Genomic DNA, 16,750 nt, shown 5'->3' with positions numbered 1-16,750 from the left:
TATACACTTAAGTGTCTAAGTTCTCAAACAGATTGTGACCCTGAAGAACTAGAGGTGTTTATCTCCTGTGTGCTAATACAGACTCAGTTTCACATAAATGCTCAGGAAATATTGAAGAGTTGCTTGCTGAGTGGCCTGGACCTTGTCTGTCATGCTGGGATGGACCAACCATCTGTAAAAGGCAGAAGGTAGCCAAGGGAGCTGAAGGTCACCCATGGCCCACTCTGAGAGAACACCAGGCCACAAACCATCTGGCAATGGTTGGCTCTTCTGTGTGTGCTTGGCACTTGGGTGTTTGGAACTCATTCTGGGAAAATATGCTTTGCTGATTCCTTAGAGATTATTATCACACCATTGCAGAGACTTCATTTCCACACCCGGCTGCAGGTGTGTGCAAGTGCTGAGCAGGAGGCAAGAGAAAGGCTGCATTTTCTGATGGCTTCTTTGTGTCTTACCAAAGCTTGGCATTATCAACAGAAGGGAGTCTACTTGATTGAAAATACACATACATGTATACACACACATACATACACATACACACACACACACACACAAACATATGGCTTCCCTGGCCATAATTTTTCAAATTATCCATTTGGGATGAATAAATATTCTTGTAATTCAGTATTTCACTTATGACATAGAGAGGAAGAGAGAGAGTCTAAAAACTGAGGAAGGGGCTAATTTTGTGAAAGTATCTCCCAGCTAAGGCTCCTCTGGAGTGCTATGTATACATTGAAAAAGGAACTTAGGTAGATTGTTTTTATTATTATTATTATTTAATATTTATTATATTATATTATATTATATTATATTATATTATATTACTTGAAGAGAGGAGTTAAAGTGAGAGAACCCTGTATGAGGACTCAGTGTGTGAGTTGTACAAAACCTCAACTGTGAGGTGGGACCTCTCCAGGACCAGCTCTGTGACAGGCATGGCTCACAGGGCACCAAGCTCATGTAGGGCCTCAGAGGAACATGACCCCCTCCTGGGAGCCAGCTCTCCTGTGTGTGATGTAGGAAAGATATGACAGACTGGGGCACAGGCCACTTGTGTACCACAAGATCTCTGTCACCAGCAGCACAGTGCTAAGGCTTGAACAGAAGGAAGGCCTGACCCACTGTTACCTGTGTCCTTATTCCATTCACCAATAATCTCTTCTCCATATCAGGTGCAAGTGAACCAGAGACAGTTGGCACCATCTAGGTAGAAAGAGCAATGCAGACATGCCCTCACTGGCTGGGTTGCTATTGTAAGATCTCCCCCATTCCCAGAGCCCAAGAAGAGGCCAGGCGAAGTCACTCAGGAGCACACTGGGAGAGTTCTCGTTCCACTGCTCACATTCCTTTCAGTTAGGATGTCACTGTGTTGTTTATCAGGGGCTTCAGTGACCTGAACTGTTGTCAAGCTAGTCTGCATGCTCAGCCTAGGGACAGCAAAGATCTCACAACTCCTCTTCATGCTGAAACAGTGATTTTTCACATGTGCTTTGACAAGGCCATCACCATGGTCCCTGGAGAATGCATTTTCATGCAATTTCTCCCACAGAGTCACTGTCCGACGCGCTGCCACTGGGGCTACAGTGAAACATGCTGGAGCTTGTGGTGATGAGTTTCCAGGTTTGTCCAGCTCTTTGTGGATGCCATAGCCTCCACCTGGATCTCCTGTCACAGAACCCTCCACCTGGCTCTCCTGTCACAGAACCCTCCACCTGGATCTCCTGTCACAGTACCCTCCACCTGGATCTCCTGTCACAGTACCCTCCACCTGGATCTCCTGTCATAGAACCCTCCACCTGGATCTCCCCTGTCATAGAACCCTCCACCTGGATCTCCTGTCACAGAACCCTCCACCTGGATCTCCTGTCACAGAACCCTCCACCTGGATCTCCCATATCATAGAACCCTCCACCTGGATCTCCCTGTCACAGAACCCTCCACCTGGATCTCCCTGTCACAGAACCCTCCACCTGGATCTCCCATATTATAGAACCCTCCATCTGAATCTCCCCTGTCACAGAACCCTCCACCTGGATCTCCCATATTATAGAACCCTCCATCTGAATCTCCCCTGTCACAGAACCCTCCACCTGGATCTCCCATATTATAGAACCCTCCATCTGAATCTCCCCTGTCACAGAACCCTCCACCTGGATCTCCCTGTCACAGAACCCTCCACCTGGATCTCCCATATTATAGAACCCTCCACCTGAATCTCCCCTGTCACAGAACCTTCCACCTGGATCTCCCTGTCACAGAACCCTCCACCTGGATCTCCCTGTCACAGAACTGTCCATCTGGATCTCCCTGTCACAGAACCCTCCAGCTGGTGCCCCCATCTGAGGGCCTTCACTAACTGGCTGAGTGATCCCTCTGTGTTCATTTGCAATGTCTAACTTTCTGCTATAAAAACAGAAAGATGAGGGTGTCGGGCTCAACCACCTCCATTTGCCCTCTTTCAAGTAAGAAAGGACAGCCCAGGGCACAGATGTCCTGGATGTCAAGAGCTAGATGCTTTGTCGGCTGTGTATTATTGTAAATAACTGTCATGTGCACTGTCAGTTTAGGTTATAAATTCATATACAGCCCCTCATTTTTGCCTCAATAACTATTCATGCTCCAAGAAGCCATTGCCACTTATGCATGCCCACAGTGAGCTTGAATGGAGAGAACGCTATAGCTTGGCCAAATTTATCTTTTCCCAAGAAGCATCGTGTGTGCTGCCCTTTTCTAGTATCCACATAAGCATTAACACAACTCTGTTGAACAAAGAACTGAGACTTGCAAGCCCAGAGAGAATGGAGCAGTTGCTGGAACATGTGTATTGCCCCCTGGAGAGCCCACGGATGTCTGCACAGATTATGTAACATAACAAGCAGGACTTGGGAGAATGTCTTATTAATCTTCCAAAGCTATTAACTATCTCTTTAAACTGTAATTGCATCGCTCTTAATTGCTTTATTAGTTCCCAGCTTCATTATTCACCTTGTCTCGTTTCTATTCAAAGCAGTACAGTTGTTCTTCCTTTCTCCTTTTTCCTTCAAAGTGAGAGGAGTCTCTCTGTCTCTACATCCCAGAGAAAGGACAGTGATGGGCAGGCTCCACACAGGCCTGCACAGGGCCGGCCTTATGATGAGAGCCTGTGCTGGCTGCACACAGGCCTGCACAGGGCCGGCCTTATGATGAGAGCCTGTGCTGGTGCACCACAGCCTGGCATCAGGGCCGGCCTTATGATGAGAGCCTGTGCTGGCTCTCTCCCTCTGGCACCCTGGTGTCCCCTGACCTGTCTCCTTCCCACCACCTCCTCACTGAGCTAGTCACCACATGATCAGAGGGAGATGTGCCCAGGGGCTCATCAACAATTTGCCCACAAACCTTGTTGACACCTAGAGAGGGGACCATTTGTGCAGTTCCAGAATCTTCCCCAGCCTCTGAACCGGTGCCGCCTGCCTCAACTTCCTGGATGGCTCTGAGCGTCTGTTAGAGCCCCGCCCCAGCAGTCTCCCTGTGGGTCTCTCCTGCAGCCTCAGCACCCCCTCACATCACAGACATTCCCTGTGCTGCCATCAAAGCTGGTGGGGGAAGGGAAGCACTTTTTTTTCCTATGAAATAAAAGCTTACCTGAAAAGCATCTAAACATCTGGTGATTCTCGGTGACTCAAAAGCTGACAAAATGGCACAGCAGCCTGGTGTGGTGCTTAGAAGCTGTGTGAGGCAGCTCTAGGGAAGTGTCCCACCCCAGTGCCAATAACACTGGCTCCTCACTCCACTCCTCCACCTGGCCCTCCTCCCTGTCTGCGGACCAGGAGGTACCAACTGGTAAAGGAGTATTGCCGCCATCCATAGCCCGATCCCTGATGCCTCACCTCCCGCATGGGTGAATAAGGGCACGGTCTCTGAGTGGGGGTCACTGTAGTGGGTGAAGCACACAGTGAGGACTCTCAAACCATGTCCAGACATTTCCCAGACAGTGAGGTGACAGTTGCCTCTTGACCGCTGATAAAATGTGCTCAGTTAACCCTGAAAGGCAAAACATGTGTGTGGGAGCCCACTGAGGTTTCCTAGTGGGATCTGAACTTGCTTTACCCAGCAGGGCTGCAGAAGGGGATGGACTGACCAAGGGTATCGTTACCAGGTATTTGGAAGGGTCTTACTTGGCTGTGCTAGGTGGAGGTCTTTTGATCCACTCCTTGGCATTCCTTTAAAAAGCCCTTTAGAAGAGACAGAAGGGACCGGTGGATTAGGATCCAGGCCCTCCCGAGGCTATCCTGTGCTTCTGTCTGTCTCTCTCACCTCTATACTTCTATCTAAATCTCTTATCCCTGAGTCCTCATGAGTACCCTGGGGGAAAGGTGGAGGCAGGGCGCGCGCGCGCGCGCGCGCGCACACACACACACACACACACACACACACACACACACACAGTCAATGGGGACCTATTTAAGCTGTCTGCATCGATGATCTGGCACACCATGACTTCCCAGCATTCCAGCTTGCTCACTACAAACAAGCTTCCAAAGGAACCAGGAGAATCTCAACATTACACTTCAGGTACCTTACCACAGCTGTTGCTTCTGCTTCCTTCTGAGCCTCCAATCTGCCCTATGCTGAGCCCCTCAAATACACCCTCAGGGAGATGATTCAGAGAACCTGCTGGTCCACTGCTGCTGTTTAGAATATAATAGGTGCCTGCTTTGTATGTACCAAATGGAGCCAGAGTAAGGCTTCCCTCCTAGGAATTTATAACACACTCCCTACATGGAGCCCAATTTCCCTAGAAAGGAAGCCTTGCCCTCGACAACACTGAAGGGAAAATAAGCTGCGTTAACTCTCAAATTCAGAAGTAGACTTCTTGACCCATTTTCACTCTTTATGTTGGAACTTCCCTGGGGTTCTTTTTTCCAGAAATTGGGCAGAGCCTTGGCACCTGACACAGCTAGACAAAGACTACACAGGGAAATGTTTAGACATGAAATGCCCAACATGTCCTATACTTTAAAAAGAAAGAAAATGTCTCCATTTTAAAAAGGCATCTGGGGCTGGAGAGTTGGTTTGGCAGGTAAGAGTGCATACCTTAGAGAGAACCAGAGTTGGGTTCCCAGCACTCTGGCTGGCTGGCTCCCAACCACCTGTAACTCCTGCTCCAAAGGATCTGATGCCCTCTTCTGGCATCTGTGGAAACTGCACCCACATGAACAACACCACACAGACACACAAGCATGCATGTTATCAAAACTAAAACTCAGGTCAGGTGTGGCAGTGAACGTCTTTCATCCCAACACTTGGGAGACAGAAGCAGGCAGATCTCTGTGAATCTGAGTCCCACCTGGACTACACAGTGAGATCCAAGACAGCCAAGGCTACAAATGAGACCCTGTCTCAAAAAAATTTTAAAGCAGCCACCTCAAGTAAGGTCATTCCAAGGTGGAGCAGTTCCAATGTCCCTTCAGCACTCTCCAGGGCAAGCAGGGCGCTTCAACTGCAGTTATGATTTTTGATTATTTTTCCACAAACAGGTATGTTTTTTATTACCACATGTTCACTAACAAAGGTGAAACTTTTGGTACTTAGTTTGTAGCCATCAAATTTCCCTAAATTATCTGAACCATGAATCCTTCACTTTAGAAGACCTTGCAGATTGTTCCCTCAAAGCCAAGGAGGATGGGAAAGAATTACATGATTTTAACAAACAGCAGCCAACCATATAGAATATCAAAATGGCATCAATCTGCAGGGATGGTGGAAAACTACATGTTTTTTTAACATCATCTATCAGAAACATTAAGCAAATAAGTGATTTCCCCAGTAATTCTCAGCCCACAGACAATGTGGATGCACCTAAGTGTCAGTGTTACAATCCTACAAATGCCCCTGAGTTGTGTTTGGAGCTCTCCTTTATTTATTACAGATTTTTAAATTCTGATTTCCTATCATCTAGTCAAGGTAACCATCGGGAAATAATTTCTACTATCTCATATTCCATTATGAAAAACAACTTGCACAAAAGCTGAATGTTTAAATTGCGATATGTATAGATCCATGTCTAGACACCATAAGAAGCACTAGAGAATAAGTATGTGGTGGCACATGGCTATAATCCCCACACTAAAGAAGCTGGGGCAGGAAGATCATGGGTCTCCAGAACTGCGGGACAGGATCTGTCAGTTAGGCACCACCAAGCTGCTGCTGTTTGGTTGAAACAGCTCAAATGAACTAACACATCATGAGGCCCAATCTTATTGCTACAAAACGAGCAGTCTGCCACACCCACACTGACAGTGCCACAGAATGTCTCCAGAAGCCAACTCCGTTCCTTTCACTAATGCATTGTGACATCCCAGAGAGAAAGCTCACACTTAACTCCTGCAAAGAGCAGGCTAAACTGGGTCATCTAAACCACACTGGCTGTCTTGTCTCTCCTTTCTTCTTTGCTCCACAACTTGGCAAAGATCCAATCAAATATGCATCTTTTCAGGAAAATCCCTAGTTCATGTTTCTTTAACCTCTGATTCTGCAGCCCTGTCCAGAGCTATGCTGCTATCCAGGGAAAGCTAAGGTTCACAGCCAAGCTGATATTCCATCCGAACTCAGTCAAATCCCTTCAAAGCTCTGGAGAGAGCTGAGCTCTAAAACCCTGGGTCAGAAGGGAAGGTAGCCAGCCAAAGGTGAGGCAGATTAATGACATTTTCCTAACTGACCAATAGGCTGCTTCACGCGATCCTGGGACCTGGAGGCACCGGGCAGAATTTGCATTGGCATGCATAGGTTAGCATGCATCAAAGGCAATTCTCAGTCTGTGAGCTGGCCGGCAATGCCCACCAATCTAGTTCTCCCACACTATGATAAAGTTGACAGAATTGTGGATGTGACGACATCCTGGTTCTCAGTGGCCCCTGGCAGAAGACACTGACAGTACTCCCTCAGGCCCGCTGGTTTTGTCAACCTTCCACTGCCTGAGACACCTTTGACAGAACTTCCTTTCTAGGTGTAGGATATAAAGTTGCTTATCTAGATTTCTTTGGCTCCAGCTTCAACTCCGCTTTAGAATTTAACCCCTACTGTCTAACATCTTCTGGGCCTCTCTGTCACCAGTGTAGCTGGGACACTGTCACTATGCTGAAGTCTAAGCCAGGTCCCAGCTGTCTGTTTGGATAACAGGCTCCTAGGAAGCACTGAAACCAAAAGACACCTAGCTAGTAGCAGCCTGGGATTTTCCTGATTTCAGTGTTTCCTTTCCACCTCCGGGCACCAGCCTCCAGAGATGCCCTGCTCCTCTCTTCTGCTTCCAGCCTCATTTTCCTGTCCTGTTCCTCACTGGCCTCGTGGTATTGCCCTCTTAACTCCCCTCATTTGGGCCTCACTTCTTCCATGCCTCCCCACAGACGACTCCACCTGCCAGGAGCCTGTAGCTTGCTTGCACACACACAAAGCTTTCAAGAGCTGTGTTACATAATTCCCAGCAGGCAGAGTCATTTCCTATGCTCCTGTGCCTCTGCCTGTTTTTCACACCTGCCTTAACTGTCAACAGCAAGCAGTGCTCTCCTAAGACCCAGACTCCCCTCAACTTGTATTTGTCCTCATTGTGTTAGACTCTTTCTTTTGAGGGACATACTAACCTAATACACAATGCATACGTGTGTATATGTATGTTTGCAGATAGACACACATCTTACTAAAATGACTTCCAGATTTCTCTCTAGTCTACCTTCCAGATTCAATCTCCCCCCAAACAAACAAACAAAAGATATAGTTACTTCTTCTGTGGCATCTTCTGGGGTGGGCTCTGTGTCCAGGCTGAGTTCCTCCTCCGTGGTCTGACAACAGAGACATAGGTTAATATGGTTAACATCTCAAAATTTGTATCAATAGCTTCATAGGTGTAGTCAGCACAGTTGAAACTAGCTTGGTAGGTGGTGGAGTCTGTATCATGGGTCTCCCTTGCACTAAATAGTCCCGGAACTGTGGAATGCTTGGTATTGGAGACAGGTGCTTTACATCCAGGCAGTGAGCATTCATGTCTAAAGTCACAGGCTGCTGAAACAATGATGTGTTTCAGCACAATCTGAAAGAGGAGACCTTTATACAGCCTTCAACCAGGCAGCAGCAGGAGACAAGCTCACATGGAGCTCAAGCATCAACATGGTGAGGGCAGACAGAGCCAGGCAGCAAAAGAGACCGTCATCATTCCTATGTGAATGGAACAAATCAGGCTCATGTTAACTCTGGAAGAATTGGATTTTGTAGTTTTGTTTTTTAGAGAGTGTCTAGTGGAAACTGTATCAGCCTAAAATGTGCTATATGAACATGTCTAGTCTCACAGCAGTCTTCCCACCTCTGCCTCCTAGGTTTTGGGATTACAGGTATGTGCCACCAAGCCCAGCTTGGAAGGATTAATTAAATCACAGACAGTATGTTCTGGGCTCACAGACGCCAAAACAACATCTGTGTAGCTCAGGGTTTAAACAGGAGGGCCAGGGCCACATCTTTGCTTACCATGCAGTAGCACAGACAACTGCTCAGATGACCTGTTTCCTCACCAGAAAGGTGACAGCCCCTACCACCTTAAGATTCAGAAAGAACTCAATGAAACATTCCTCCTACCTATCACTAACTCTCCTGTGCTCTGATGCTCTGGGTTAACTGCTGACATCACTATGATTGCTAAGCCAGCAGCCATGCTGGGTTAGAAATCACACTAACTTGACTCTGAGTCACCAGGCGGATGTGTAGTGTTTGAAAACCAAGATTTTGCTTTCTGTAATGCACTGTGACATCCCAGAAAGCTCACACTTGCTCCTGCAAAAAAAATAAGCTTAAAATGAGTCAGCTAAACCTCACAGATGGCTTCACACACTGGCTCTGTTGCTGCTGCTCACCATATCTCCAGAGCATGTCTGTGGCCACTGAAACCCTGCTGAGCACAGGCACCCTGGAGTCCTGCTTCTGATACATGCCTTTAGCCAGTGAGTACAGCTCACAGAACACCATTGCCCCCCTTCATACTAGAGTGTTCAGGGGCTCTCTAGAACCTCCAATTTTTAATTACCCTCTTTTCTTACCCCATTCATGGGTAAAATTTCATCAAAAATATCCAGAACCAATTCATAGTACCAACAATTAGTCTCCTTAGATGGGCAATGGGTTTCCTCTAGTCTAAGTGCTGGAGCATTGCTGGTTCTCAGAATCCTAGATTTCTTAGGCCTGTGGACACAAGAGCAACTGGGAAGAGGAAACAAGTGTAGCCATGTTAGGCTAGAAGAATCCAGGAGCAACGTGTTCTAAAGACAATCCTATCCATGCAAGGTCAGACTCCAGGTGTGTCCCACCCAGCTCTGCCCACCATCTTGATCTGTGAGTTATTTCAATAGCATAGGATATGAGACACGGGTAAAACAAGACAATAAAGTCAGCTTAGGTATACTGACCCAGGGAAGTCACACTTGAGGACATGGAATGTCCCTCAAGAGCTGGAAACTCCATGCTTTCAGTATTTCAGCTTTGATCCTTCTGTGGAAATGACTCTAGGTTTCCTTAGTTCCAGATTACTAACAATTGAATGCCCCATCCTAACTCTGAATACTCCACAGGTTTCCTGTGGAAAACTCACCAGAAAGCCTGAGGAAACATCTTTCAAGGCTGTTTAGCCCATCTGAATCTCCTCATTGTATCATACAGACTGACCACAGAAACTCACAATCCTCTCCCCTGCTGGACAGCAGGGCAGTGCAGGTGCGATCAACTCTGCTTTAAGATTTTAGATTTGCGAGTTTGCTTGGGTCATGACATATTTTCATAATACTATGAGTCTGCCTGTGACTACTTCAGAAATATTTTCAACACAAGCTGCTCTTAGAAGCCTCTCTCCTGGTGGTAGTGCCAGACTCAGAATTCTAGCAATGCTCAACATTTCCCCCATCCCCGCCTTTCCCCATCAGTCTAGTCCCCCCCCAAAAAGCTCTATGTTCAAGAAGCCAGGCGGAAAGACATCAGACCACAAAACGACGACAGCTACAGGAAATAAGAGAACGTCTGCTCTCATCTTTTGTTCATTCACTAGTTGAATTTTTAGAGGAATCAAGTATCTTTTTAAATATAGACTAGAGTTGTCACCTAGGCAATGAGTGGCTTTGCCTTCAACTGTAAGGCAGCGTCAAGCACCGGCAGAGTAATCAGCAGCAGAGGCAGAGCTGAGTGTACTCCTCGCCCCCCAAGGTAACTCCCTTGCACCAGTACTCAGACTGCTCTGGCTACACCATGCACCACACAGCATCTGTGAGAGGCTCTACTCTCTGTTAATACCAACACCTACTCTAAGCACTTAAAAAATTTACACTCGTTTATTTATTTGGTCTCTGTCTCTCTCTGTCTGCCTCTTTGCCCAGCCCCGTGTGTGTGTGTGTGTGTGTGTGTGTGTGTGTGTGTGTGTAGAAGTCAGAGGGCAACTTTCAGTGATGAGTCCTTCCCTATTATCACATGAGTTTAGGAAATCAGGTCATCAGGCTTGACAGCAAACACCTTCACCCACTAAGCAACCTCGAAAGCCCTATTCCGAGTATTTTTATGGGAGTCTAGCTGCTTAGAAAGTCTTCAAAGTAAAATACCAAATAAGCTGTCTTCTAAAACAAAATCACTCAGTTTAAAGATGTATTTACGTGACTGTCTCCATGTCACTCACTCTGATGTGAAAGCAGTTAGCATGGAATTTATAGCATAGGGTCAGATGAGGCACAAATTAAGCCTGAGGTTGTGGTATTTAGGAACCTATAAAAATGGACCATTTTGGTTGCTCTTGACACAGTACATGTCCATCTAAAGATGCAGTCTTAACAACTTAGGAAAACTTTCAGGAAAATCTCTGGTGATCATGGGGAACCCAAATGGAGCGAATGAAATCCCTGGCAACAGAGGCTTCCACATGCCTAGGCAACCGAGTCATCCGTGTCTTCCCCAGCCCAGACCCATCATATCAGCTTTTTCTCGGCTCTCATTTCTCCCTGAGTCCATGACTGTCAGGACAGCACTGCCTCTGCGTTCTGATCCTCCTAGCATAGCTGGTTGGCCTCTGCAGCAAATGGAGATCTAGACCATGATCTAGACCACTTGTTGAAAGCAGAGACAACGGGTGCCGACTAGTTGACAAAAGGTGTACTTCAGGGCACACAACCACGCTGCAAGAAGCGGCCGAAGGGTGGGTGTCAGCAGCAGTGCCAGCCTTCTGTTTGTTTCATGCATGCACTAACACCACACTCACTGCCATGGGCACGCCAAGATGCATGTCTATGTGGCCACACAAGTGAAACGTGGACCTAGAACGTCCATCTCTGCCATGCTAATAGTCACTTGACAATCGTGGATTTTTCTATTGAGTCAAAGTCCATTTGCTACAGTCCAGCGGGCTCTGTGAGAAAGTGCATGCTTCCCTCTCCCCTACTCACCTCGATCTCCATGGGTTCCACCTCGATCTTCTTCCATAGTTCCAGCAACTGTGCAATCGGCATTTTTTAAACTTTCCTTTTCTTCCAATCAAGTGTTAATAGTAAGAAAGAAAACAAACACAGGCACCAAGCGGCTGGTGGGGAGAATCGGCTGACAGGATGTCAGAGGCGGGAGGCACAGGCCAGGCTGGAGTGGAGAGTGGGGAAGAGCACACCAGAAGGACAGAAGGACGAGCTCCTGGGCCGTGGAGGGTCCTGAGGTCTTTAATGTGGCGGCTCAGCCTCCTCAGCAGGCTGCAGCACAGCTAGGCAGGGAGACTGCAGCTGCTTCTGAGTGACTGTGCCTGTGCGCCTGACAGAGTAAAGCTTTGCCTGCAGCCTCCAAGTGCTTCCCTGCCTCCCCGCTACGTTGCCACTCTGCTCCCTCCCCTCACTATTTTACCTTAATTGGCTCTAAATGAGGGTGAAAGTTGAGTCTGAGGATGCTGCTGCCATAGAAACTGCTTAGCAACGGAGGACCAGTGAGGGAGAAGGAGGGACTGAAGCTCAGGCTCTGCCCTTCCCCTCCTCTGCGACACTGCCTGGGACCCACACCACCACCCCTGTCAGGAGTTCTGCTGAGGCCGGAGGCCAGATGCAGCACAGACACCCCTCCACATCAGGGTTTCAGAAAGCCGCATTGGGGACTGTGCTGATGCCTGCAGTCGCGTGGTGCAGTGATTCCCTGCTGTCCCCAGTGAACAGCTCTGTTCGGGCAGGCAGGCGACATCCAGGAGGAAGGAGTACCCACAGGCTGAAGGGACTGGGCAGGCTGTGCACCTCAGAATCCAGTCTTTGACCACACTTCTGCCCTAAGCAGGAAGACAGGACTGGCTGTAGGAACCTTACAGGAGGCATCCCTGACCTCTCTGCAGGAGAGGGCAGAGACTGAACTGTTTGAACTAAGGCACGGCCTGTGGAAAGCAGGAAAAGTGTGTTTGGGGGCAGGGACAGCTGCTACTCTAAACATTGTGCATCAGGCACATTATCTCATTTGTTTTTTCCACCCAGCATGGGTATTTCAGTCCCATTTTACAGATGAGGAAGTCCCATGGCTCAAAGAGAAGTCAAGTACCCACAGACACACGGGTGAGATCAGGGTCAAGAAGCCCTGGCTTGTCTGCCTGAGGCTGAGAAACTCAGTTTCTCCGAGGAGGGAGTGTGTTTTAGGGTTCCCTGAGGGTGGGCCTTTGGTCTGTTCCATTTCTACCTTGGAATAAGAAACACATGCGGGAAATGATGCATTCATTTCTCCATGCTGAGCCTGGATTGATTTGGTTCCTCTCTTGGGAAATAGTGTTCAAGACGGACAAAGTTTAGCCTTGCTCTGCAAGCAAGCATCTTCATTTCTGTGTGCCCTTGTCTTTGAGAACAGCTAAGGCAATGGCTCCCTAGTACAGAACATTATCATGTCCTTTTCATCTTTATAAAATCACCAAGAAATGCAACTTATTACAGGAAGGAAAGAGGCCCAAATCTGGCATACTTCACATTTTGCAGCAGAATACTTCATCTGACATTAACAGAGGGGGTTGGGTGTGCATTGACAACAGGCACTTCATACTCATCTTTTTACAAAATGAGGCCAGTGGGGACCTTGAAAGTTAATTCTACTCAGGATAAGAAGAACGGCAATGTTGTTCATTTTACATCGGACACCCACTGACTGGCTGACAGAGCAGAGTGGGGCATCCTGTGTACTGACTGTAATAATGAAGTCATTTAAGGCACAATGTAAAAGGTCACAAGCTAACAACAGACAAAATGATGAGGTTTGTCTCTGTAATAAAGCCAGGAAAACCACTCACAAATGACTTCTGAAAAGATGTGAAAAGCATTTCATCTGACCACTTAAGACCTGAAACTCCCACAGGCAATGGAAGGAGACACAGAATGTTCTTGTTGTGTTTTTACAAAACCTCTCATTTCTAGAACATTCTACAGACACCCCAATACAGAAAGAAGGAAAGGAAATATTGGTCCTTCCCTTTGAGGGAGGAATGAGGATAAAGAAGTTTAGATCGGCCTCGGGGTGAGCCATGCTTCCTTAGAGACTGGAGTGATCCCAAGTTTCCAGGAGGCCCTGAGTTAAAGTTCTTGCCAGAACTGCCTGTCAGCAAACACAAAAGAATGATTACTTTCAGGGTGTGTTGGGTGTTGCCACAGATATGGCTCATAATTCAGCATTCCATCTCTTTCCCGTCTCTGCTACATGAGCTGAACCCCATCCCACCATCTTCTAGGTGAGGCCAAGAAGGCCGAAGAAACAGGAGAGAGGATCTGAGTGAGGCATGTGAGCCGGGCTCAGTCCACTGTCCACGGCTGCCTTTGGTTACTCCAAGCAGACAATCTGGGCACTCAGGAGTAGAGCAGACAGAGGCTGCTGTACAGGAGCAGGAGAGGACTGGAAAACAGATCACTTAGGACCTAAGAATGAAAAAAGTGGAGAAGGGAAGTTAGGAGAGAAAATCAAGGATCCAAGAAGATGTTAGCTCCATTTATAAGGCTTTCATTACCCAGACACGACAAATAAAAGGAGGAGTGGATTTTTCTGGGGGAAATAATTACACCTAAACACAAGAGAAAATAAAGATTGCAATAAAGAATGAAATTATTTTGGATGAGTGTTCAACTAAATCCCAAGAAAACTCAAATGACTTGTACAAGAGAGTGACACTTCCAAAATCCCATTGACTCTTGGGTAGACGTCAGTTTGCAGAAGAGAGAGGAACTAGATAGAGTACCCTCGCTGAGACGCTCTTCAGTGGATCCAGCTCTTCAGAGTAAAGGTGATGGGAAGCGCTGCTGGAGCCCCTAGCCACTGGATCATGGGGACATGAGACAGATAAACAGGCATCAAATGCTCCAGCCCCACAAACTCTCAGCACAAACGGGAATAAAAGCACCAATGTGCTCGCACCCCTCAAGTCTGAGAACATGTTTATTTGCTCACGGAAAGGAAGGCAATGAAGGGGAGCCTGCCCACCCCTTGACTTCCAATAACTAAGGAAGTAGGCTCTTCCCTGACATGGAGAGGCATCGGAGCCTGTGGTCGGCCCACTGCTGGCACTTAGAGCTGTCCTAGGTAGTTCAGCTTTCATCATGAAGCGACAGCATGCTGCAGGAGCTGAGGCAAAAAGCCTCCACTGAATCTAAGCCACCTGGTGTTGGAAATAATGAGACACTCTTGGCCTCCATTTTGTCCTTGATAGTCATTCTCAAATGACTCATGTTCTATCCTGTCATATTCCACCTTTCGGTTGAAGATAACAAAGAATTTGGTAAAAATAAGACAAATTGCTCATTTCTAGTGGTGTGGTCTCTTTTGCTAGTTCCATATTCTAGTGTTTCACAGAATTCTTTAAGAAAAAGGAAAAAAAAAAAAACTTAGAACCCAAAAGCAAGCTACTTCCTTGTATTAGCCAATTTCTGTGCCCTCAAGTTTATACATTAAAGTCTTGAAGTCCTGCTCCATCAGTTCATAACATGGAGTTAAAGGGCTGTGCAGAAGCCACAGTGGAATGGGGTCACTAACCCTAATAACTGGAAGCCTTCAAGAAGAATCTTTAAGCAGATGCAAACAGCAGATGGAGAATACCACATGGAGCTGAAGTCTTCCCACCAAAGGTCAAGGAACTACACATTCTCCAAGAAGCTAATGGAGACCTGGGGACCTCCAAAGAATACCACCATCCCGCCACACTTGAATCTTGGACTTCTGACCCCCACACTATGAGAAAGTACACTCCTAAGCTGGTGCTTTGTTACAGGAGCAGAGTGATGCCCCACGGGGGCGACTAGAGCAAACAGAACGATAAAACAGATACTGCAATACCACCACCCTACAGAATTCCATAGAAAGAAACATGAAGACCCTGCACTGCCCTCCCTTGCACAGGAGACATCCTGGCAGCTGGCAGCAGTGAGACCTCAGAGCAGCCTCCAGAGGCTTCCCGACCCACTTCAAGTATTGCCACTCTCTAGTGGCTTCAGGAGGGTGCAAAGGCATTGAATCCAGGCAGCCCTTACAGGATGCTGTCGGAGCCTCATTCCCCAGCACAGTGGCATCATGACATACTTTACAGAACAATCATGTTTATGAAAATTACAAGGAAAAAATTTTAAAGGCTGAGCAGAGTAAACAGCTTCTGTTTATTGTGAAAAGCAAATTATAAGCTCAGGGAAAATTTTAAAGAAGGGACTTGCCATCTTCCCAGCTGATCCTTCTATCTCATCAGTGAGAAGAACTATGGTAACCCAGTTGCCCAAATAGGACCCTTTGGTTTTTCCACCGGCTGGCAAGGCTGCCCTCCTCCAAGTAGCAGCATAGCTCTGGGCCAGCACTTTCAGTGATACCAGTGTGCACACATGGGGGCACAGAAGGACATGGGAATGATGCTGTGCTACCCATCTTTCTGCCTACATAGATTTTCCAGGAATAAGTGCAGGTTCATGACATACATACCACACCACTGACCAGCCTTCTGTTTAGAGTCCAACCTCACTGGTTCTAGAAAGATCAATATCAATGCTATACACTTTCCTGATGCAGTGCAATTGGCAGTGAATACCCATTAAGCAACTCCTAGGGCTTACTCAATTATCTCTAGCTAACATTATTTCAGCCTTCAGGATTCTGATCATCCAGCAATGCAGCTAGGACATGTGAACAGGCCATCATCAGGAAGACTGGGTTTCTGTAGTTCCCTGTGGCAGTGCCAAGAGATGCTACCCCATTCAGATATACATGGCTGTCAAGTTGCAGGAAAGCATGCATGACTTCAACACAAAATGAATAGAGTTGTAGAATTTACAAATGTGTTCTCTATTGGACCAATTCAAGTTTTCTTCAAAATAAAAATATTTATGCATAGATCTATGACCAAATGAGGAAATGCCAAAAAAAATAATTAAAAAAACCTGATAGAAGCTGTAAAGATAAAGTAGCTGAGAAGTGAAAAGTGTCATGAGCCAGGTCTGAACAACAGCACACCATGTTTTATTAATCCTTGCTGCGTTTTCATAATGGATAAGTGTCTTCATACAAAAGAAGCGCTCAGCAGTCACTAAGGACAGAACGGAATCTGGGGATGCAACTCAGCCGTAGAGCACTTAGCTAAAACTCACAGCCCCCCACAAAAAAATGACTGAAGAGGGCAAGAAACAAACACATGGAGTTGACTAAAGAGCATCAGGAGTGAATCGGAGACTGCTCTGTACTCACACAGCTCGTGGTGAATCGGAACAAACCTTCACTGTATTCACTGTAGTTG

At 47.0% G+C, this 16,750-nt stretch overlaps 1 protein-coding gene across 1 annotated transcript in view; it reads right to left on the bottom strand.

The window, feature by feature from the left end:
* Positions 1-11,936, bottom strand: part of Rps6ka2 (ribosomal protein S6 kinase A2) — a 279,066-nt gene extending 267,130 nt beyond the window's left edge. The window contains exons 1-2 of the mRNA XM_036168885.1: positions 11,439-11,936; positions 7,758-7,817 (exon numbers count right to left, since the gene is read on the bottom strand). Of these exons, the coding sequence (XP_036024778.1) occupies positions 7,758-7,817; positions 11,439-11,501 (123 nt within the window). The 5' untranslated portion in view covers positions 11,502-11,936. The remainder of the gene's footprint in view (positions 1-7,757; positions 7,818-11,438) is intronic.
* Positions 11,937-16,750: the final 4,814 nt, after the last annotated feature.

Source organism: Onychomys torridus, chromosome 19 (assembly GCF_903995425.1).
Source record: "Onychomys torridus chromosome 19, mOncTor1.1, whole genome shotgun sequence".
Classification (NCBI taxonomy): Eukaryota; Metazoa; Chordata; class Mammalia; order Rodentia; family Cricetidae; genus Onychomys; species Onychomys torridus.
This window is presented reverse-complemented; position numbering and strand designations above follow the sequence as displayed.